The 23,700-nt window shown below is 41.3% G+C and overlaps 2 protein-coding genes across 5 annotated transcripts in view; one reads left to right on the forward strand and one right to left on the reverse strand.

Annotated features, from left to right (window-relative positions):
- The window catches only part of CREM (cAMP responsive element modulator), a 29,517-nt gene extending 27,957 nt beyond the window's left edge, over positions 1–1,560 (reverse strand). The window contains exon 1 of one of the 2 annotated variants that reach the window (XM_085227071.1): positions 1,420–1,560. The gene's annotated coding sequence lies outside the window, so the exon portion shown is untranslated. The remainder of the gene's footprint in view (positions 1–1,419) is intronic. The other variant, XM_085227072.1, reaches the window with a different exon arrangement.
- Positions 1,561–11,819: 10,259 nt separating this feature from the next.
- The window catches only part of CUL2 (cullin 2), a 44,474-nt gene continuing 32,593 nt past the window's right edge, over positions 11,820–23,700 (forward strand). The window contains exons 1-4 of one of the 3 annotated variants that reach the window (XM_085227067.1): positions 11,820–11,999; positions 14,955–15,093; positions 21,172–21,274; positions 23,043–23,137. In XM_085227067.1, the coding sequence (XP_085083193.1) occupies positions 14,975–15,093; positions 21,172–21,274; positions 23,043–23,137 (317 nt within the window). In that variant the 5' untranslated portion in view covers positions 11,820–11,999; positions 14,955–14,974. Of the gene's footprint in view, positions 12,000–12,059; positions 12,228–14,954; positions 15,094–21,171; positions 21,275–23,042; positions 23,138–23,700 lie in introns of those variants that run through there. The other 2 variants (XM_085227066.1, XM_085227068.1) reach the window with 2 other exon arrangements.

Raw genomic sequence — 23,700 nt, forward strand, 5'->3', positions numbered from 1 at the left:
TTGCTTACAAAGGAAATGATATGAGCCTAGAAAATGCATTTTGATCTTGCTCCAACTATCTAAGGGTTTTTAATCACAGGGAAGTGACTGGAAAATGAGGATGTGAATTTACATACAACTGTTTTGTACTTAGTAGTGACCCCACAGCAAGTGCAGGAACACTCACAGTGCTCTCATTTCAGAACAGTGCTGTTTTTAACTATTGAAGCCTGGAACCCAGTTTGCTGCTGTGCTCTGCAGGGACTGCAGCTGGCACTGAGTGCTCACAGCACTCAGCTGAGTGCAACGAGCAACAGCGTAGCAGACTGGAGCCCAATTGCATGAAGTTCCTGTTTAGTTTCTGATGTCACTGCAATACTTAGTTTCTTCTAATTACCAATGTTTTTTTTCTTTTTTCTTCCCTGGATCTTAACACAACACTCAAATAATGCAGAGCCCCAATCTCCTCACTACAAGAAAGACACCGAGGCTCTGAAGTGTTGCCCAAAGAGGGGCATTGAAGCTATGTGGGGTCTGGAGCACAGGTCTTGTGAGGAGCAGCTGAGGGAACTGGGGCTGTATGGTCTGGAGAAGAGGAGGCTCAGGGGAGATCCGACTGCTCTCAAGGAAGTGACAGTCAGCCTCCTCTTCTCCCAGATACAGCAATAGGATGAAAGGGAACGGCCTCAAGTTGCACCAGAGAAGATTGGCAATTAGGAAAAAGTTCTTCCCTGAAGGAGTGGTGAAGTACTGAGTGGCACAGGCTGCCCACGGAGTTGATGTGGTCAGCAGCCCTGCAGGCGTTCAGTGAACGCGGAGATGTGGTGCTGCGGGACATGGCTGCGGGACATGGCTGCTGGGCGTGGCGGGGCCGGGCAGAGAGCCGCACGTGATGATTTCAGTGGTCTTTTACAACCCGAACCGTTCTGTGACTCTCCTATGGCTGCAAGCATAAGCACAAGCACGTTCTCTGTCACCTCAGCATCCAGACACAGCACCGCAGAAGCAGCAGATCATTTACGAGCCAGCATCAGTGGAATCGCTCAAATGCTACAGGACACGCGGCCCGGCTGCCCGTTCCCCGCCCAGCGCTACCGGCGAGCGCGGAGCGGGACCCCCGACCGACGGGACGGGTCCCGGGTGCGAGAGCCCAGCGGCAGCGCGGAGTTTCCCCGGGGCCGCCCGGCGGAGCTGCGGTATAGAGCGGCGAGGCAGGCGCGGCCCTCTCCGCGCGGAGCGCGCTCCCGGCGGCTGGCGGGGACGCGCCGCCACCGCCCCCTCGTGCGCGCCCCCGCCGACGCGGCGCCCCTCTTTCCCCGGTCCGGCCCCCGCGCGCCGCCGCCGCCGCCGCCCTGCGCGCCGCGCCGCGCGCTGCCCCGCCGCCGGCCCGCAGGGGGTCGGGCTGCGCGCACACGTGTCCCCGCCCCCTCCCGCACTCACCCGCCGCCCTGTACGTGCTGCCCCCGTCACAGGGGGTGGGGGGGATCGGGCCGGGCGGAGCCGCGCGTCGCTCTCACGTCAGCGCTGATGCAGCCGCGCCGCCGCGGGGGCGCTGAGGAAATGGCGTCTGCGGCGACTCCCAGCCCCAGGGGCCGCGGCAGGAGGCGGAGCTCGAGCACGGGCGGAGGCGCCGAGTGGCCGCGGGGCTCCCAACGACCGCCAACCGCCGCCGCGCGCCCTCCGGCAGCGCCCCTGATTGGGCCGCGGGGCGGGACGAGCCCTCTGCTGCGGGCGGGGCCTCGCGCCGCGCTCGGGGCGCCGCCATTCCGCGGGGCTGCGGGTCGCGTCGGCCGCTGGGCGGAGGCTGCGCGGTGCGCTATAGCCGGGTGTGGTGCCGGCCGCGCTCCGGCGATAAGGGCGGCTGGCCGTGGTGTGCCGCCGGTGTGCCGCCATAGCGGCCCGCGGGACGTGGCGCTGCCACCCACCGCTGCTGTTCCCTCGGCGGTGCCGGAGCCGAGAAGAATGGGGACCTAACGCGACCCTGCTGTTACACTTGCCGCTGTCCGGCGTCAGACATCAGGCTACAGAGTAGCTTCGATGACATGTCCGTACTTCAATCACTCTGTATTCTGAAGTTACATATTTACCCATGGATTTTTTTTTTTTTTTTTTTTTTTTTTTTTTTTTTGTGAGTAGCTATGCGCCAGCATTCCAAGCAAGAAAGCGAAGCCAGGGTTACATCCACGACTCGTTGCAGCTGGAGAATTGGAGGACGTGTCTGTCAGGGCCGGTGCTGCGTCCATCTAGGTTAAATATTTGACCTTGTTCATAAAGTGAAAAGAAACTAAATATTGATTTCCTGTGTTGGAAAAAAAAATAACTCTTATCTCTGACTTCGTGAAAAGTGAATTACATTTATCTGCGGAGGCTATTGCCTTTGACCACTGAAGTCTGTTAATTTGCCTCATAGAAGCTATTTAGCAGCAATCAAAGTCACAGTGCAGTGCAAAGAATTCGTTTCTGTGTCCCTGGTGCCGATGAGAGCTTTCAGTTTACATTCTCCATTTCCTTTGCTGAGATATTGAACAACAGCCCCTTCCTGTTTTGAGTTCTGTTTCCTTCCTTCTCATTGTTGCATATATTTTTATATGTCTTCTCAGGGTTTTAAATAGTTGTTCTCCCCACGGTTAATAGCCTTCTGCTATTGTGGCTGACCCGTAAGGCGTGACTTATGGACATTCCTAAGAAGATGCGAAAGCCCCTGGTGAATTAGAATCCATCTCAGAGGATAATAACGTAATCAAATGAGCAGATGAGTAAAAAGACTGTGAATAACTGTGCTGATGCCTTTGGAAGAAATTCTGTCTTTTCCCAGTGTTAGCAAAAAGCCAAAAGTAGCTGTTGAACAAGAAATTTCTTGAGAAGATGTTAAATAAACCAATGCAATGAGTTGCATACAGTGAATTTCCAAAGAACCCTTGTGAATTTGGAGAAAGGCGTTTTCTGTTAGTTTTCAAGTGAGTCATTAGCAGCTTTGAAATGATCAATAATTTATTACTATTCATTGCTATTTTTTTTCTTTGTTTTTCTAAATAAGAAATTGCAAAATCAAGCTCCAGTCTGAGAAACATCTGGTCAGAGGACTGAGTGAGCTGCCAAAGGGATTTAGTCTTTGAGATACAAAGGTGATTAACCAGCTTCAGCTCTGAAATACTTGACATGGCTTACTGAGGCCAGTAGCCCAGGGTTAGTCTGCCCGGCAGTGAGGGGGCTGGAAGAGGAAGGCAACAGTCAGGAAGCATCGCATTCTTACTATGTTGGAGTAGTATATTTATCAACTGGCCAGAACAGGCTTTGCTACAAAAATCATTGTGACTAAAATAATTCTAAAATGGCTTTAATTGGGATCAATCCCCAACGTCAACCAATTTAATTTCAAATGCTAAGAACAAAAGCAGTACATAAGAAGAGAACGCAGGACATCCGTGATTATTACCATAATACAAACAAAATGCTTCTGAACATAAATTTGAAATCCGGGCATTTCACCACCGTCAGAATGACTACCTGGGTCATCTTTCCTCTTGAAGATGTCTGACCTGATGCTGCCTTGCAAATTCAAGGAAATATCAGCAATTCAGTAAAGGTTACTTTTTTTCCTCTTTTTTTTTTTTTTTCTTTTTAAGTATTGTAACTCGTTGCCAGTCTAAGCAGCCCCAGTTGCTTCTGGCATCACATTCCCACCATCTCAGTCACTCTAAAGCAACCTAGAACCCTGTGTGGGAAGTAATCTTAGAAATGCTGTATCAAGAAAAAAGAATTCCTTCTGGCCTGGATGAATTCTTGAGTTTGTCCTCTGCACTGTCGCACAGAGAACTACATTGACTGAGGGGTTAATGTATGAGCAAGGAATTGGAGTGACTTCAGCTGGCTGACAGTGAAAGAATCATGACGTACTTTGCAAAGAATGTAAATACATCACCAGTGCATGTGATGTCAGCCTGAGCACCATTTACGTATTTTGTGAAATCAACTGATTTCACATATGAGACCTTCACACTTATCAGCCAAATAGGTTTTTTTAAAGAAAGAGTCTAAAAGAACTTGCTGCATTTCAATTATAATATTATGAGACGTGTAGTTTTCTTGTAAAACAGTACAGAGAGTGTAATGACATAAGACAGAAAAAGGGTTATGCTGCTTATATCATTTGTAGATTTCTTTTTAACTACATCCTAGACATTTGAAGGTTATGTAGATCAGGCTGACAAAAGAGACAGGCATTCTAATTTAAATAATATTTTTATTTAATAATTTTGCTTTATAAGTAATGTTCCCGATATTGCCCTCTTGACTGATGTCAAGTTGATGTTTTGTTGTTGTTGTTGTTTTTTCGTGTGAATTTTTTCATCTTATACCATTTTCGTGAATTACATTCATCTCTTCTCAGCACATTCCACACCTATACATCCTAAAAATTAAGGACTGGTGCAATTTAGCTTTTAGTTAAAACAAAACAAAACAAAACTTTTATTGAGTTCATCTCTGAAATGCCCTACCTGTTACTTTTATTAAGAAGATAATAAGTAGCAGGTAGTTTATTACACCAGAAATAATTCCCAACAAATTTATTCCCCTATAATGCCTAATGAAGCTCACCATTAGGATTGTCTAACTATGTTTGTGCAATCTGATGCTTGTTGTCTACGTCTGAAAGATTGCATGCTTATAATAATTGTCATAGGTAACAAATTAGTTCCTTTGTGAATACATAAACCTAGAAGAGATTAGGGAGGGACTCTTTATCAGGGAGTTATCCTGGAGTCCCACGGTAGGACAAGGAGAATTGGCTTTGAAATAAAAGAGGGGAGACAGAGACTAGGTGTAAGAAAGAAATGCTTCACGATGAGGGTGGTGAGGCCCTGGAACAGGCAGCCAGAGAAGCTGTGGATGCCCTATCCCTGGAAATGTTTAAGGCCAGGTTAGATGGGATCCTGGGCAGCCTGATCTAGCTGTCGGTGTCCCTGCACATGGTAAATGGTTGAACTAGATGATCTTTAAGGTCTCTTCCAACCCAAACCATTCTATGGTTCCATGAATTGCCAAAAATGAATTGCACCATGGATCTCTAAAATGGACTATTCAAGCTGTTGAAGATCTCTATGTGTACTCTTTGCCTCTGAAGGAATAGATGGGCAAGTGCAGAACTTCCACTGTGGTCACAGGGAAGTGCAGTCAAATCACACAGCCATTGTTTTCACAACTTATTTTGCAAGCATGTAAGCCAGAAGTAACCAATACCCTCAGGATGCAACAGGATGGCCTGTACAAAACAACATGTTAGGCAAGAGTTATAATGTAAAGAGTATGAAATCTATTATACTGTAATGACAAAATATAAAGTTAATGATTTATTTTACCTTTTCTTTTTTTTTTTTTTTTCTTCTTTTTATAATTTACTTTCGGGGAGTATATATTTAGAAGTATCATTACTTTGATTTTCTTGGGGTTGTAATAATTTCATTTTAGATAATAACTTACAATGATGCTACAATTCTTTACTCTCCTAAGCACAGATGTACTGTCTGAAACACAACATTTCAAAACTTCAGAAGAGGAATTGATAAAAATCACAGTGTCTGTTTTTCTCATCTATAATTCCTCTGTCCAGACTCCACCACTGTTATCTCCATGCACACTGGTACCAGGTAGAAGAAAAATACAGGGAACTTTTTAAGTGCTAACAGTTGGGCAAATAGCTGGATATTTTGTGAATTGTGATGTACTCATTTATTGCATGCTGGTTTTGTGAAAGAAACGATTCTAGTGGAAAAATAAAATTCCACTTAGTTAACAATGTAAGGTGGATTGGATGTTTAGAGGATGGCTTAGCAATGTCAAGATACATAAATGATGGTATTGCTGCAGCACAAGGTCTCAGTGGCAATTGAGATCTATTACAAGATATATTTAAAAGAAAAATAAATTTCTACTGCAGAATAATGTACTTTCTCTATATAGAATCACAGAATCACAGAATTGTAGGGGTTGGAAGGGACCTCTAGAGATCATGGAGACCAACCCCCCTGCCAAAGCAGGTTCCCTACACCAGGTTGCACAGGTAGGCGTCCAGGCGAGACTTGAATATCTCCACAGAAGGAGACTCCACAACCCCCCTGGGCAGCCATATAATAATTTCCTCACTTACAGCATGGACATAATTCACACTTCTCTGGTGAAAAGTGGTTTTGTAACTCATAACCTGAATATAAATTCAAGTATTCTTGCAAACAATGCTATTTAAAATTTGAATACAGCAAACTGTATTATTGAAAATCTTCTGACTAGGTTGCATAAGAAAACTACATAGAAAATATATTTTACTAGCATAAAAACTTCCTGAAAAGATTAAAAAGGCTCAAATAGCTCAATATGAATATTCTATGCCACAGGAACATGCATATCACCAAGTGCTTACTGTTGCACAATCATGCTTTGCAGAAGATTTATGCTGTAAAGCAAAGTGAGCCAATAATAACACAGGTGACATTAATACAGACACTGAGGATCCACCTCGAATACAGGTGATCACTAGCTGAATATCAGCAATTCAGATAACGAAATATAATAGAAACACATAGAGATCTCATGCCCCTTCAAAAGAACATAAAGTGTGAAACACTGTGAAAATTAACAGTCTACCTGTAGAGTAGATCTTTTAACACCTCTTAGTTGTCTTTGGTGGGGGGAGCAGTATGTTTTTTGTTGCTGGTAGATGATCAGATATGGCTGTGAAGTTCAAGAAAAAAGAATGAAAAGTAAAAAGCAAAAGCAAGTGAACAAGGGGAGATTGCCAGCCATGGTAGAGGTGTCTGGGTAAGAAAAGAGTAGGAAGAGATACAAACGAAAAATAATTACATAGATTTTTAGTCAGCATAACAGGAGATTATCAAGTTATCAGCTGAGTGGTTTATGTGACAGAGCTGTTGTATTTTTTTTTCATGTCAAGAGTTGTTCAGCACTTAAGCTCCCAATAGTACACTACATAGCTACAGCACTGTACTTTTCCTGGAGGAGAAACCTCATCCTGTCTTCTTTAATAAATGATGGTTCAACTGTGATGTCTCCTCAATAACACTACTTTGCCAGATGGCTCAATTATGACTTTTCTTTGGCATCCTGTTTGACTGGGATTTTTTTTTTTTTTTTTTTTTAATGTAACAGGAGGCTTCAGTCTCCATAAAAATGTGAAAATGTGTTGTAATGAACTAACTGAGAGATAGGTTTTTAAATAATTCCTCAAAAAGAAAAACAACTGAGAAAACTATCAGCGGACTTGAATCGATAGAATGATCTCTATTTTTATATAGAAAATGATGTCTCAGAAATGACACGATATTTTTTATTCATTGTACGTCAGTGAAAACCAATATTACCTGCTTTTTCTTCCCACCTCCCCCCGTAAGCGTTCTCTAAATTAAACTTCACCTCAAAGCTGAGTAATATTCTCTAGAATTCACCATCACTAAGGATTGTGCACTCATTGAGATTGAATGCTTTTCATCTCCCTCTATCTGTCTACATACATCTCACACAGAAATGTGAAATAGCAATGTGCTATGTTTTAAATTTTTGGTATCGTAGTAGAACCACTCGATATAAATGACAATTTGCTCAAAATACGTGCCTTGCAAACAAAAATAAGCAGATTTCTTCAACTCATAATATCTGTTAAGCCATACTTATTTACTACATCACTCTGTTCACAAGTATCTCCTTGTGATTATTAATAATCATTGCTTGCATATGATTTTAGTGTGATATATATCTATAAAAAGGAGTCAGACTGCTAAAAAAGAAAAAAAGAAGAAAAAACAGAAAAAGAAAAAGAAAAAAGAAGAGGGATGAATTGCTATGTGAAGACAGTTGAACAGTTTCTGAATTAAATCCATTGTGTGCACTGCCCTCGCGTGGCTGTTTTTTATTATATGAAGCGCTTTAAAAATATAAAGTCCCCTAAATGCAAGTATTTAATTCAGAGCTATTGCTAAATTTTGTAATTCAAAGAACTTTAGATAGCAGTTCTACTTATGCTGTTTTTCTTGTCAATAATGTGTTCCAGAATTTTACTGCTGATAATTTTGTGGCAAAAAAAAATATATTAAAAGGAAACTTACTGAAGGTTGCACATACGTGCATCTATGCATTTGCATAAAAATAAGTTGGTGCCTATTTTTAGTAGTGAAGGAAAAAATCACATTTGTGTTTTTCTTATTTCAAGCACACTCAGGTCCTGCGAAAGGACAGAACGAATGTGGGAGTTGAACTAACTCACTAGTGGGAAATGAATAAATTTTGTTTGAGGAAGTTCAATTCCCATCTGTTTTTCTATTTCATGTAAAAAAAAATAATAAAAAATCACGTTTTGTTTATAGATGTGCAAATTAAAAGTCCAAATATTTTCTATTTTTATAGACTCAGTGCTGCCATCTAGCGGACACACTGCAGTGAGCTCCCATTTCCTTTCAAGGAATGAAGCGTTTTAAGCAGATTAAATCACACACTTAGAATTCTTCATAGCCTTAAAAATGAAAGCTACAAGAAAAGTATTTTAATGCTGTGTTTTTTATAATCCCCAGAAATACTTTCAATTCATGCTCATATTTTATGTCACCACGTCAAAGACAAAGCCACAATCTCGTGTAAAAATACCTGTAATGAAATAAAGGTTCATTCTTGCTTCTGTGTATCTAGTCCTATCACTGAGAATAAAGTTTCCTGCTGCTTAATTTTAAGTCAGCATCTTGGCTTTTTCCCTTGTTTGCTTTGATCACAAAGGCAGCAATGCATACCTGAGTTTCCAGACATCCTGGAATAAATGCTGGAAGGAAGGAATTACCTTCTTACTACGATATGAGGCAGTGATGCTATTAATAATACTTCAAATACACACTGTAATAAATAAAAATGCAACTCAGCAATATAAGAAAGAACAAATACTACAAAGATTGTAGGAAGTATTTCTCACAGTCTAATTAGGTATGAACTAAGAACAAAGAATGAGTGGGGTGACCGACAAATGTACAAGCCAGGATGATCCAGACCTTTATGAATAAAGGGTGTCCCTTACCGATTTCTTTCTGCTGAGGAATACCAGCCTTTGTCAGCAGTTTGTAAGGAAATCACAGTGTAGGAGTGAGTTGCTCACACATGAATACTCACTGTAATTAATAACAGCGTACAAGAAAGGTAGAACAGTAAAACAGACTAGGAATTTACTCCATCCACTCACTTTTGCAAGGATAAGTTGTATTGTGATTTATAATCGGCCAAAATGTTTTAATTTCTTATAGTTTCAGGCTTATTAGACATAAAAGTACACCCAAAAACCATCCTCTACTTGATAAAAATGTTAAAATAATCTGAAAGGAGCTTCAGTATAAAGAAGTGTTTATTTTGTTACTGTGTTACACTACATGGATATACAGTGTGGTATTTTGTTATTAATCTTTAGAATACTTTGTTTATACTCTGTGGGACAGGCCTAGGTTGAACTGGAAGATGTGAACATAAAAAAATCATTTAGAAGAAGCACATGAATGTAACAGTGTTGTACGCACTGATAACATGGATCAACTCATTTAGTTGGTCCTACTGTTACAATGGGATTTGTAGCAGGCAGTAATGTGGATGATGTTTGCAAATGGCACAGAAGGGTGGCGAATGTGGACTGTCAGCTTTCCAGTAAGGCAGTAGGCCATACTCTGGCATATTTCATACAGTGTTTCTATTATTGTAGGCTTTATTGTTCCTAATTTTGGACCAGAATAACACTGCTAGATGCAGTGTGAACATAAGCAGAAGAAGCAGATCCTTCCAGAAGAATTAATTATATAAGAGAAAAGAAACAAATACAAACACCATATCACATAAGAGAAAACACATACATATAAACACCAGGGAAATTTCAGAAAATATTGCACTACTGGTTAGAATGATGTGAAGCCTTGATAGCCACTGTGATCACAGAACACATGACATTTGTATAAATAGCGTTAAGGTGGCATATGCATCTACTACAAATCAATCCTGTGTAGCACACTGCTTGAAAGAAAATGAATGATGAATTCATCAATGAATTGATAGATTTCCTGAAAAGCATTCTAGGTATTTATCACATAAATATTTTTGTGTTTTGATGCTTTTCATTTAGCTGCATTTACACTCACCAAGTGATAGAAGAGGAGCACTTGCAGAGAAAAGTGTTGGTGTTGAGGTCTTGGTATCCATACAACATGATTTTCAGGGGCTTACTTTGGACTTCTGGACCTGTGAACATAAACAAATGGAATGTATCAGCTGCTCTACTTGTTGATCTACTTGCCCGATTCTGACTTCTTTTTTATTATTATTATTTTTTTTTTTAACAGCTGCCTGTATGAAGACCACTGGCAAATTGAGAGCTTAAATATTATTATTATTATTTTTTTAAATAATGAAAATTAATTTAAGGTCAATTAGATTTGGTACCTTTTGCATATGTATAGAATTGAGGCATTTTGTAGTACCATAATGTTTATTACTAAACCAGACACCTACACAGTTTTACCAAGTTACACAAATACACTCAGATGATGATTTTTTTTTATATAGGCTACAGAGTTAGCTCTCATGTACCTATAGAACTTGATTTTCCATCTTGTAACAAAATCCCTCCTTATTCACCATACATTTAAGCTTGTTGTTGCACTGCTGAGGAACTGCACTTGTCTTTTAAGATGTTGCCCAAGCATTGTCTTTCCAGAGCCAGGGAGATATTTAAGAATTTGATGTCAGTGGATTTTTACATGTGCATAAAGAAACACACCTCTTGGCTGCATCCCAGGGGTGAGAAAGCTTGTTCCAAAACACACAAAAACATAGCATAATCACTCTTCAAAGCACAGACTCCCTGTACCAGCTGTGTATTTCTGGTTTTATTCCTATCAAGTGGGCAGAGGAAACACAGAATAGTTAAAAGTATGTGAGGGAGGATGCAGGCATGGAAACTGCCTTTGAATGGTAAGAGCAGCTGTATGGTATTTCCAAATTAAACAAACAAACAAAATGTGGGCTGAAATCAAACACAGATCACCCTCTGGCAGAAAGCACTATAAATGAAAAGACGGAGAACCTAGGGTTATAAATATATTATCTTTTGAGTGGTGCACCGACTGTATTAATTAACGCTACCCAGAATTTTCTGTCTTTTCATTTTTTTATGACACCACTTGATTTGTTTTTTCTCCTTATTATCCTCCTGTCCCTCACACTCCTGAACTTCCTCAGGGAAAAAAAAAACCCAAACAAATCAAAACAGCTCAATTACAGCGAGATTTGGTATTTTCAAATGCTTTTAGCAAAGGAAATAAAAATCGCGCTCCTGGAAAGAATTCTGCGCCATGGGATGGTTCTCGTGCAACTGAAGGAAAAAAAAAAAAAGTATCTAACAGCCTAAGGAGATACTACTTGTTTCTTTGTAACCCAGAAGTTGTTAAAGGACCCCTTAAGAGCGATCTTTACCCTCAGAAGGGATACAGTTACAAAAGCGCTTGCAGCTGACACTGTAGGAACTATGCTGACGGTTCTTTTGGAGAGGAGAAGCAGTCTCGCTTTATCCTGCTCTCAGGAACCACGGTTGGTTTCCCTGTGCCAAACAGTTTGTGAATCAATCGCAAAACAACGCTTTCAGCAGTCTCGTCCCACCCCGACTCCATTTCGGGCCGCGTACAGCTCGGCTCCAGCGCCCCACACGGGATCGCCGCGCGCATGCGCGGAAAGGGCGCCTTCGCCAATGGAGGCGAAACGCATGCGCGGCGGCCCGAAGGGACATGCGCCGTGCGGCCCCCGACCGCCTCGCTGCGGGGCATTGCGGCCGCCCGCGCTTGCCGTAGCATGGGCCGTACCAAATTCGTCTCCTCCGACGGGGAAACGCGGTCGGAAAGCGACTGTGCGCCTTGAGCCGTCGCCCCCATCCTGCCTGCGGTCTGCGTGGAGAGTCCGGGGCGGGGTGGAAGTGACGGGCGGCTCGCGGTGCCGCGGTAAGGAAGGGGCGCGGGGGCGGCACGGCGGAGCGCTACGCCGCCTCGTCTCACCTCACCTCACCCCCGCCCGCGGTGGCGGCGCCGGAGAGGGGCGGGGCGCGAGGGGCGAGCGGCTCGGGTAATGGCAGCGCTGTGAGGACGAGGAGCGGGGCAGCGAGCGCGGCCGCGCGACAGGGAGCGAGGGAGCCGGCGGCGGCGCCGATCGGATCGGCCCCGTGCCGCCAGGTAACCCCCGCCACCGCTCCTCGGCCGGGAGCGCCTCTGCGTTCAGCGCGGGGAGCCCGCGCTCGGTCGGGAGGCGGGCGGTCTCCCCGGCCCCGCGCTGCGTGTGGGGGCGCCGCGGCCCTGCCCGGCCGGGTGCTGCCCGCGGGATCCGCGCCCCGCCCCGCCCCACGGGGCCGCCATCCCGGGGGCGGCCGCCCGAGGTGGGCCGGGACCGCACGCGCGCCGGAGGTCCCGACGCGGGCCCCGTCCTGCGGGAGGGCGCGGCGGGACGCGGGCCGGGCGGCCGTCACGGGCCGCTTTCGCTTTGGCTCAGGCGCCGAGAGGGGCGCGGGGACGTGCCGCCGGGTGTCCGCTCCTCGCCCCGCTGCTTCCCGGGCGCAGCGTCCGGACGAGGAATGCGGCGGCTGGAAACGCGCGTGTGCTCGTGTCAGCAAACGCGAGCGGCGTGACGGCGGGGCGCTTGGAAGAGAGGGGCGGAGGGGGCGCCGGCCGGCCGTTGTCCCGCTGCGTTCGTGGGTTTTGGCGGCGGCTGCTCTCGTCAGGGCTTATCGGACGGGTACGGCTTCCCGCCCCCCAACGGTGTAAACCCCGGGGCAGATATTCTGCTCTTGTGTTGCTTTGACCACCAATGCGTGGATCAGTATCGAGTGTTTGGTGCTCAGTGCGTTTGTGCACCGCCTGCGTGGAGCTCACAAACCCCCCCCACCCCCCGTGCTGCAGAAAAAGTTACCCTGAATTTGTTAACGCTTTAAAACCGATTTTGCATTCTCACCAACTTGAAAGTTGTAAGAGATTGCCCAGCTCCAGTCAGCTCTGTCTTAAACTGTTCAATCCCGGACTGCCTGCATGTGTGCACAGTGCTTTACGTGTTTTATGCTTTAGTGATACTAAATGTGATGTTATGGATTTGTTGTGACATAGCATGGGGCCTTCTCTGCAGCCTTCCTTCCCCCTCAGGTTGGAATAATTTCTTTTTGGGGTCACCTGAAAGTATTCTTGCATTTTCCAGACAAATAATATTAAAGGTTTTGGGTAAAGACTTGTTTTTCCTTCTTAGAAAAGTGCTTTGCAGTTGCTTATATTTACCAAGGTTCACATTTCTTTGACACACACAACAGTTTGCACACTTCACCTTAACCTTCTGTGGACATCAATTTGTTTTGTCAGTTCCCATTGATTTTTTGCTGCTGCTACCACATATGGATTGAAGAAGACTTTTTTTGTTCTCAAAAGTGGTAATAGCCATGTTGCAAATATAACAGTTTATATGTTTAAGCAGAACTGAGAGTATTTATATATCACTTATTGATTTTTATTTCTTCTGCTTGAAGAAATGAAGCTCTTAAAGCCCAGGCCACGTACCATTTCCTTGATGTTTGCTGTTCAGTTTCTTTATGAAATCAAAGCAGATGTGGGTAATAAATTGATCACACTTCAAGCAGGAACTGTTGCGTTGCAGGGAGAGGAAAACAGCCTTCGGAAGTGCCCGAGTTTCTAGCAGCTCAGGAGCCCAATTAACTGGTCAGTGTGCTGTTTTGGAGATGTAAGGTGTCAAAGTTGTGTTTGACATTATTAGTATTTTTTTCTTTAAGTTGAGAAGCTGTGAATCCTGCAGTTTGAGAAATGAAGAGGCAGCAGGATTATGGGAGTGAGCTGCTTCCATGGGTAGATAGCTTTTCAATCTATCATTTGGTTCTTTCCTTTATAGATGTGTCTGGTGCTACAGGTTTGTCAGTGGCTCTCTTCTTTTTCCTTCTGCCTATGAATGTTTGGGATCTGGTGACAGGTCACCTGTCTGACTCAATAAAATAGAATAGGAATGTTCTTCCTTTCTTTCTAGTCTTATGGTGACATCTTTCTGAGTGGGATCTGGACATGCTTTATGCCTGCAGTGTCATTCTTCGTGCCCTGCTGGGCTGGGTGCATGGAACAGAGGCAAATAGAAGCAGAGGAAGAGGAGGCCTTGGTGGTTTTGCTTTTTGTATTTCTCAGGGCATCTTTTCTTGAGTTCTCTTACTTTTCATTTAGGTTTATTTCAGTCGCTCTTCCAGATCTATTTCATAGATCTCTTCCAGTATTTTTATATAAATATATTAATGTAACTTATGTATTTTCAAGCCGTGTTTTATTTGAAAGAATTCACTGCTTGTCCTACTGCACAGTGCAGTAGGCTACACAAGCTGTGCATAATGCGGTATGTTAAGTGTTTTCTTGTCATCTTGGTCAAAGCTTTTGGGTTTTGTGGCTTTTTAAATTTAACACCAAAATTGTTTCATGAAAGCTTGAGGTGAACACAGTCTGTATGCTGACAGCAGTAATTTCAAATAACCAGATCCTCTGCTCGGTGTGTTTCTGCTCCAGGTTCTTCCTGCTGCAGCTGAGGCAGCCTTTCTGTAGAGGCAACGGATGAAAAACTTACAGGAAAATCAGTTTCTTCATGTTATGCTGTTGAATGGGAAGTTTTGTAAAGTGCTGAACTGCACAAGGCGTGGTGCTGTTAAGTAGATTGGCGTTGTGTTATGGGTGATTCATATAATATCAGCATTCCCTTCCGTAAGGTTCAAAATAAGTCCTTGTCTGGGGAGGTGGATGGGCAGGGAAAAGGGATCCTTTGTATTTCTGTGCTGATGTGGTGCAGCGTACAAAGTTTAACTTGAAAAATTCAAATGAAATGTATTTTTTGATGTTATTGTGCCATGTTGCCTGATATATTTAATTTTTCCACAGATTAACACTAAAACCCCACAATGTCCTTGAAACCACGAGTAGTTGACTTCGACGAAACATGGAACAAACTTCTAACAACAATTAAGGCTGTTGTTATGTTGGATTATGTTGAAAGAGCGACGTGGAATGACCGCTTCTCGTATCCTTTATGTGACAATCCTCATGTGTTCGTGTGGTATGTTTGGCACACAGTAGGCCTGCGTTGTGGAACAACTTCAGTGATCTTGATCAGAAGCACATTTTAAGGTTATACTTCCTATTGGGTGTATGAGTCAGCAAATATGGCCAAAGGGATGGGAAATTCTCCGTGCTCGTGAGGTGCTTGATGTAATACAGTTAAAAAGTCTGAGTTTTACTTGCTTTCAGTGATATCAATCTTTAGCTTGCAGTATGGTTGTTCACAAAACTGTATGCAAATTTCCTCTTTTTGGTAATGAGTTTTCCTTGTATGTTCAAGAGTGTGTGTGGCAGGGGTGTGCACCTATGGCAGAACAGAATCCAAATCTCTAAATCTAGGGGATGGTGCGGTTGTTTTGTTTCACTTAAAAGTGCAGAAGAAGGAGACAGGTTTAAGCATACTGTTGACTACCATATTGGTCATTTCTACAGGCTTATAGAAAAGTCTTTTCTCTTATTCTACCTCTATTATTGACTCTCTAGTCCTGAACAGTTTAGAGTTGAAAGTAGCTGTGATCATATAGTCTTGCTGCTCAAATTACAACTGCACAAAGCATGTTATAGTGAATAGTTGTGACTTTACTTTTAAAATGGGCATGTAAAAAGACTTAAGTTTCAGTGAACTTCTTTTTAAGGAAACAAAGCTGTGCCCTGTGTCTACGCATTCATTAACCTTTACAGTGTGGTGAATAATTAGAGAATTTTTGGAGGCTTTATAGCTGCTCCCTGGCAATCTGATTAGGTTTGGTTTGATTACAGGGTGGAAGAATGGTTTAGACTTATATATCAATTCTCTAATTCTAGCAGGTGAAATAAGAGTCTCCTGGGAAGACCTTTGTATGTTATTTCAGCATGAGCTTATTCTGTATGTGGGAGCTGAATTCTCTCTGAACTCATCACCGTTTCTCAGAATTGCTTTCCCACTTGTCTGTGATTTTTAGTGTATATCTGTAAGTATATACAAATGCAGTTGCTTGTAGTCTTTGTAGAAGATAGTTGTGGAGTTGTATGGTGCAGTAATCTTTAATTTTAAAACTTTATAATTGATTTGTGGGTGCATGACTCTCCACCTTGTCTTAGACTCCAAACCTTAGACTTTTAGCATTAATTGAGTGTGCATTTCTGTGCTTGCAAATTGTGCTGTAGTAATTTTTTCTAAGCAGATTTTAAGAACTGCGTATTTCAGTCTAAGCTGTTAAATTCTGTAGCTTGAGACTAACCATTATAAAACAATGCCCAAAATGGGTTTAAAATTTAAGATAGTAGTTGAATGGGATGTTGGATTGATTTTTCTTGTGTACGGGCTTCCATATATAAGAAATTCTAAGCGCACCAATATGTGAAGTCTGCTGTTGATCCTGTTTTGGGATTTACTTTAGTTGATTGAGCATCAGGAAAGGAACACTTATGAATAGCAGACTCAGGAAGCAGGCTTGGAAGAATCGTTCGGCATATAATTCTTTATACCTCACTTACTGTCATCTATTCATTATGTTCCTGGGAAGGTGGCATTAGTAGTGTCTAATTTGGCACAGCTGAGAGCCTTTGGGAGCGTTCTCTATGGCAGAATGGCCTGAAGAGCTTTTGTGACTTGTAATTTGCAATGTTTATTTTGTGTTACTTCTCCTGCTACATTGAACAAGCTGTATGTTTTAACATAAAGTGTTCATTCTTCTATACAGCTGTTTTGAAAGCTTTTTCTTGGGTTTTCAATGTAAAAAGAAAAAAACCCCAAATACGTGAGATATTAATAATATGTTTTAGGAAGACCTGGCATTTAAAACTTATCTTGTTCTGTGATAGCTTTTTGCTTTCTGCTGAATTTAATTGAAGTTGGATTTAATGTGTTCCTAAGCATCTAGAGGGATGTTAGGATTGGTGTATGTATCTGTCCTTTCCAGAGATCTGACTTAAGAATAGGATGGGAAAATGTTTGTTAACTCTATTTTTCTTGTTGCTTAATGAGTATAATAAAAAAATATGACTAATAGGTTGGAACTGTGTGTTAATGACATTCATGCAGGCTATTTGGTTGATTCTAGCACCAGTTGATCTGTGTCATTTCTCTGTGGTGAAAACAATGACATAGAAACAAAGCATAAACTGCAGCAAAGAAATGTGATTTCAATCTGCTGCAGCCTGATTCTAAGTGATCGTTTCTCATGCTGCTTGAGACAGCTGAGATCAGTTAGGGTGCGCAGACTAATTTTAGGGCTGGGAGGTTTGTAATGTGCAGTCATCTTCTAGAACTAATTCCTCTATTATTATTTTCCAAAAACTTGATGTAAATACAATGTTTTCTTTATAACTCTGATAATTTTATTGTTAAGCATAGCTTATCTTTATACATGGCTCATTTCAAATTTGAAATGCTAGAACGGCAATGATCTGAGAATCCCAATTGTATAAAGAGTTAAAGAATCTTCTGGAGAAGATGACTTGAAAGACCGTATGTCACTTTATTTAAACTGTGAGTCATCTCAGGCCACCTTTGACCTTCAGTTTTCCTTTCAGGGTCTCTGCGGAAAAAGAGTGTTTCTGGAATTGTTACTTTGTCCAGTAAATGAATGATGGTTGCATCTCTCTACTTGAGATGGAATTTACAGGAATTTGGTTATTATACATACCTAATATAACTTCTAAGGCTTTGCTTATAACAGAGTAGTTGCTTAGAGTTTGTTCTTTAAGGTAAGAGGCTGCTCAAGCTTCAATAGGGAGTGGTGGTTTATACCTTTGATAGCTGTACTTCGATAACTAGCAATAGGACTTGGGCAGGTAGAACATCAGGATCTTCCTGTAATTGTCTTGATGTTTTTTCAGCAGTAGAACTGAATGTTGCACCAACCAAATAAATAGAATGATGAGTATTGGGGGGGGGAGGGGCATGCTTGTACTGCAAACAAAATTGTTTGTACGGCCTTTTAACTTGACGACCTGTTTCTTTCTATTTTTCTGTATACTTGCTCTCTCTCTCTGTTAATCCCTCATTGCACAAGAATCCTATGGTGAGTCAGAAACTTTTGATCTGGACATGTATAATCATGTATCTTTAATACAAGAACCAATTCAAAGGAAAGGAAGAGTAAATAAAGTCAATGTGATAGAGGTTCTGACTGAGGGCTCCGTGAATTTTGGTAGTCATGTGTGTGCTTTTGCAGAGCAGGATTGAATCACAGACGTTTTCAGAGTGCTCTGCTTTGATCATCTTTAGATTTGTTCAAAACTGTATGTAAATATATTGTCTTACGTAGATACTTTATCCACAAGGGCAGTAACTGTAACTGTGAGCACTTGTTGCCTTGAATACAGTATTTTTTTTTTATAATAATTCATTTTTCTTTGTTTGGAATTGTTTAAGTTTCCCAATTCCGGGATAATGCCACTCTAGTAGCCAGAGCTGGAGCACATACATAGCACGTAGCATACAAGGCTTTTGATTTTCTTGTGCTCAACACAGGTTGGAGGGCCCTAAGCAGTGGTTTGGCTTCAGCTTCCTTGGACCTTTCTCAGCCTTCTTTACAAGGAGCTGGACTGGAAGGACAGATGGCTTTTAGCATTGAAGATAAATTATTGAACAGTGAAGGCTCCTCTCTCATCTTCTCAGAGACAGCAGCACAGAAGAAATATGATTTTAGTTTATGGAATAAAACGTGAGGAATATTCAGTGGCTCATCCTTGAAGATCTTTTTTTTTATTTAAGAAATTCACAGCCTTTTGAGCATTGCACTTCAAATTGGATTCTGACCTGAAAGATAGAGTTAGGTGAGCAAACTGCAACAGATTGAGTGAGAATGTAAAGCTTGTGTAGCAAGGCTACTCTGTGATACCTTTTGGACACTAATGACTTCTTTGTAGAAATCTGAAGGAACTCACCATCCAGAAAGTGGGAGTCTGTGCAGAGTTGTATGCTTGGCTGGTGTAGGAAGGTGTGTGAGGTGTCTGTGGGAGTGCTTTTGTGATGAAACTACTTCTTTTCAGCAGGTATGCAAACTGAGTGTCACTTGTCAAGGAACAGTGGTGGACTCCGTTTCTTTCCACTTGCACTGAAGTTTGACTGTTCTCTAGAATGAAGAGAGGCTTATATGGAAGATGTATGTTTTCCACGAAAAATACAGATGCTGGTTTTGTTTTTAAATAGCTGTTTACAACTAAGACACTTGTTTGCAACAGTAATGGTCATCTGGATTCCTAACCAAAGCCTAGGGTGCAGAGGCAAGATAAACTCAGATTTAACTGCTGCTGTTGTCAGATAAGCTGCCGTTACTATTTCATGCTGTTGTAATGAGGGCTGTGCATTTCCTCTCACTTCAAAGCAAGTTACTCCTGTAGCAGATATATGTAACTTTGTTTTGGTGATCCACATGGGTAGTATAGTCATGGATCTAAAGAGAACAGTCATGTCCTGTTGACTTGGCAGTAGCTTAGGATTTCTAATTCTGGAATTTACTTCCTCAGATATCTTACTTTGATGGTGAGGAGCTTCCTGTCATGAAAGTTACTGAGGATGCTTTCACCTGCAGATCATCCTTAAACTGCATTTGTTCAGAGGTGATTTATAAGGAGTGATTTTGCTATACAAACTAAGTTTGAGCAAACTCTTTGCTTTGTAAATTCTGGTATTTTATTGGTTACCACTGCAAGTTGGTGTAGCACAATGCAGTGAATATTGTGTGTTTTGTTCACAGAGGTTTCAATTTAGTACTACTTGACATTATGAGGAGAGTTCTGATAAAGATCTGTAAGGATGAAATAACCTCAGTAAATAGCAGACACCAATTGTTGGTTCTCTGGGAGTCCAATTGCCAATTGTAAAGGCTTTTTCAATTCTACATCAGTATCTTCTCTGTTTTGAACAATACTTCAGTGTCCAAGAGGAGCCCTTCTTTTGGGAAAAATGATGATGAAAGCTTGTTATGCTGCTCTGTAGATGAAGCAAGTAAATTGTCAGCTGTCCTTATGTCTTTTTCTTCCTTTTAGACAGGCACATGGTGTTTTAAGGTAGATTAAAGGAAAGCAGCTCTTGTGCTTTCTCTTTTTTAAAGAACTTAATGATTTAATGTAGATTATTTTTATTTCTAACGTGACTAGTTTAATACAGTGCCTAAACTTAATGACAAAGCATGATTATTTTTCAAATCATTCTAATGATTTTTTTTACAAGTTGTGTGTTTTCCAGAAGATATCAGCTGAAGCTTCATGGCTTGACTTTATTGAAAGTTCTTAACTGTGATTGATTTTCCTGACAGGGTGCTGGAGGAGTGTGTGAAGTGACTTTTTTTTCCTAGCTTGATGCAGCTCTGCAAGATAATTCAGTTTGAAATGTTTGCTGCTGCCATTTAAGTGAGCAAGCATAATGATTTTGTGTAGCTGTGTGGTCTAAACAAGATTACTAAAATGATAATTATAGTTAAATAAACAAAAGGTTTTTTGGTTCAAATCACTGTTGTGATGACATAATTTGCAGCATCCCATAAAATTGTTCTACCAAGGAAGCTGAGGGGATTATAGTAAAGGCATTAAACTGGTTTGGATCTGAGGGGGAAAAGGAGCTGGGCAAGCACAGGGATTAGAATTTGGCTTCACTTCATGTTGTGCTCTGCTCCATGCTCTTTGTCTAATTAACACTTCTTTAGTAGTTATCTTTATCTAAAAAGAAAGAGAGTTTGAATTTCACACTGGTTGCAGACAGAAAAGAATTATTTCAGATGAATGTTTGCTTTTAGATAAATATATTTTTTGTATATGATAAATAAAGAAGTCAGGTCAGCATGGGGCTGTCAGAATTTCTGGGATCTTAGATCTAACATTCCTTCAGCTTCCACTACTTAAAACAGAGGTTATAATAATTGATGCTGTAAGCTTAGATTCTTTGTGAATCAGGGTTTGCACAAACTTAATAAAAAGATCCATTTGATCCTCTGTGCTCCATTTTCAAAAATGTTTTCTTAAACAATTGTTGGGGGGAGTTCCTGTAAATCTTAAATTTATGTTCATCAATTCTCACACTTTAAGCAGATATAAACCTTGACTCAGGGCCCAGAGACATTTATGCTTTGTGTGTGGCCTATCCTGAACCTCTTGGAGAGAGACTTTATACTGAGACAAAAATTTTCTTGGAAAATCATGTACGCCATTTGCACAAGGTAACCCACGCAGTTACTGATGTGTGTGTGTCAACACTGCTTACCCTTTTTTCAACTTTGTGGAGGGTTTTTGTGTTGTTCACATGAAGTTATACAGGTTTTTTGAGGTTAAATTAGGGATGTCAGTGGTCTGGAGAATATGCAGCTGTAGAAGTGAGAGATCTGTCTGTATTTGTGTGTTTTATAAACCCGTTGACTTGAAAAGTAAGTTTGTTCTTCTCTGTTTAGTGTTTATATTCAAACAAGTTGTAGAAGTGTCTTTATATTCCAAATGTGTTGGATGTTGTAATTAGCCTTTTGTTAACTCTAAAATTTCACTCTAGTGTCTTTAGGACAGATTGTTTCTATTCTACTGAGGAAAAATTCTAAAATATGTAGGAAATAGAGTAAAAAAAAAAAAAAAAAAGATAATAATTGGGAGGCAGGAAGAAATGACTGTTTGTCATGACATATAACAATTCTTCTGTATTGGTATGGCTGTAAATTCTGTGTCATCAGGTAAAAAGCCTAGATTTGAGAGAATCATGATCCATCACATTGCATGTATAGGATGAATGAACAGTGTTTCCTTTTACTTAAGCAAAAAGAGGAATAGATTTATACAGACACCATAGACACAGCTCATTTAGAGAATGAAGAATTGCAAGTATTGAACTTGGTACTGAACTTGGGTACATCATGTTTTACAAGATAGGCCAGGTATCATAATAGGAAGTTTCACTGATTGCATGGAGGCTACCTCTGATGCTTTGGATTAAATCAGTTCAGAGAACTGTCGTGCAGCTCAGTTATTTAGTGAGCTGGATGAGCTCATTTAGGCTGGGCAGGTGCCAGCTCAATGTAAACTGTGGGAAGTAATAGAAAGCATATGTCCACTTCTTCAACTGACTGCCCACCACTTGTCTTCGAACTAATTTTGGAAAATCCGTGTGGAATTCATACTGCAGTGGAAAACAACCTTGGTTCCATCTTAGTCTGCTAGTTTTCCTCTTTTATGTAGTTGTTGCTTAGATATTTTTTTTTCTTTACTGCTTGAGAGTTTAATGCTGCATACTCTGGAACTGATTCCTAGGATCTCATCCTCCTTCATAGATCTTACTAATTAGTTTAGATCTAAATTTTTGAACATACTCCTTTTGAAATCTGAATTTATTGTGAGAACTTCAGTACGCCAGCAGCTTCTTAGAACGTAAATGGCTGACATTGCAAAAGATTTGTGCCCAGTTTTACAGAACTTACGGTGTGTTTAAGTCTGCACTCATCTGTGCTCTTTTAAACACTTTTAAATTCCAGGATTACTGGTAAATACGATGGATTTTCAGATAAGTGTTCAAATAATAGCTGTTTTAAATATTTATAATGAGTGAGGTGACTGTTCTGGTGTGCCACACGGCTGCATGGGTTTAAAACTGGTGCACTGGCATGTGAGGAAGTGGTTCTGTAGTTATCCACCAGCATGTTGCAAGAGGATGAACAGTGCTTGTTTTGTAAAGGCAGATAGGAAATTAATGTATTTAGAGGTTATTCTTTTAGAATGTGAAGTAAAACACCTTCTGTTGTAGTTGGCTTATCAAAACCTCACAGTAATACTTGTTAGTTTTCTGGTCATAGCAACAATGTTATTTTCAGAGTTGCTGACATTTAGCTGTGGTGTCTTTCTGCTTCTGTGGTTATTCTAAAACAGTAATCCTGTTATAGCTTTCCATTTATGGGTACTACTTTCTTGCTAACTTCAGGGATGTGTGTGCATGCATTTCTTTCTTGACAGAGAGTTTTGGAATCTGAAGAACAAGTACTGGTTATGTATCACAGATACTGGGAAGAATACAGCAAGGGAGCAGACTATATGGACTGTTTATACAGGTAAACTTTTCAAATGTGTTGTTAAATTTCTGAAATTATTTCTGTAATTTGTTTCATAAACTGAAGAGTGTTTAAATAGAGCAAGAGGAGCTGTATGTGCCGTGTCAATTTTGGAGAGAATATAGTTATGGAAGCAGAACAAAGTGGAAGGAAAAAAGGAGGGTTATGCTTCAGTAGGTTTTTCTGTGCCCTGCTCCTTACCACTGAGTTAATTATCCAGGATGATTCCTATCATTTCTAATATAGTCTCCTTCTGTTGTTTCTGATGTTGAGACAGGTACAGTCTTGGTTTGATTACCTGTGGGCAAAATTTCATGATGTCTGCTTTGCCAATGCTAATATTTGTTTCTTATCAGAAATATTTAATTCAAACCACTAAAACCAAATAAAATGTTAAAAAATAAAATACTTCCATCTCATTCTTCTGACAAGCCTTTGCACAGTCTGTATTCCCAAGGACACTGTAGGCCACTGTGATGTGAAAACATTGATTTGGAAGAGTGGTCACTGTATTTAGAACAGTGATCTGTGGTTAGATTGTTGCCCTTAGTTGATCTAAAAAT

This window comes from Meleagris gallopavo, chromosome 6 (assembly GCF_905368555.1).
Source record: "Meleagris gallopavo chromosome 6, MGAL_WU_HG_1.1, whole genome shotgun sequence".
NCBI classification, from domain to species: Eukaryota; Metazoa; Chordata; class Aves; order Galliformes; family Phasianidae; genus Meleagris; species Meleagris gallopavo.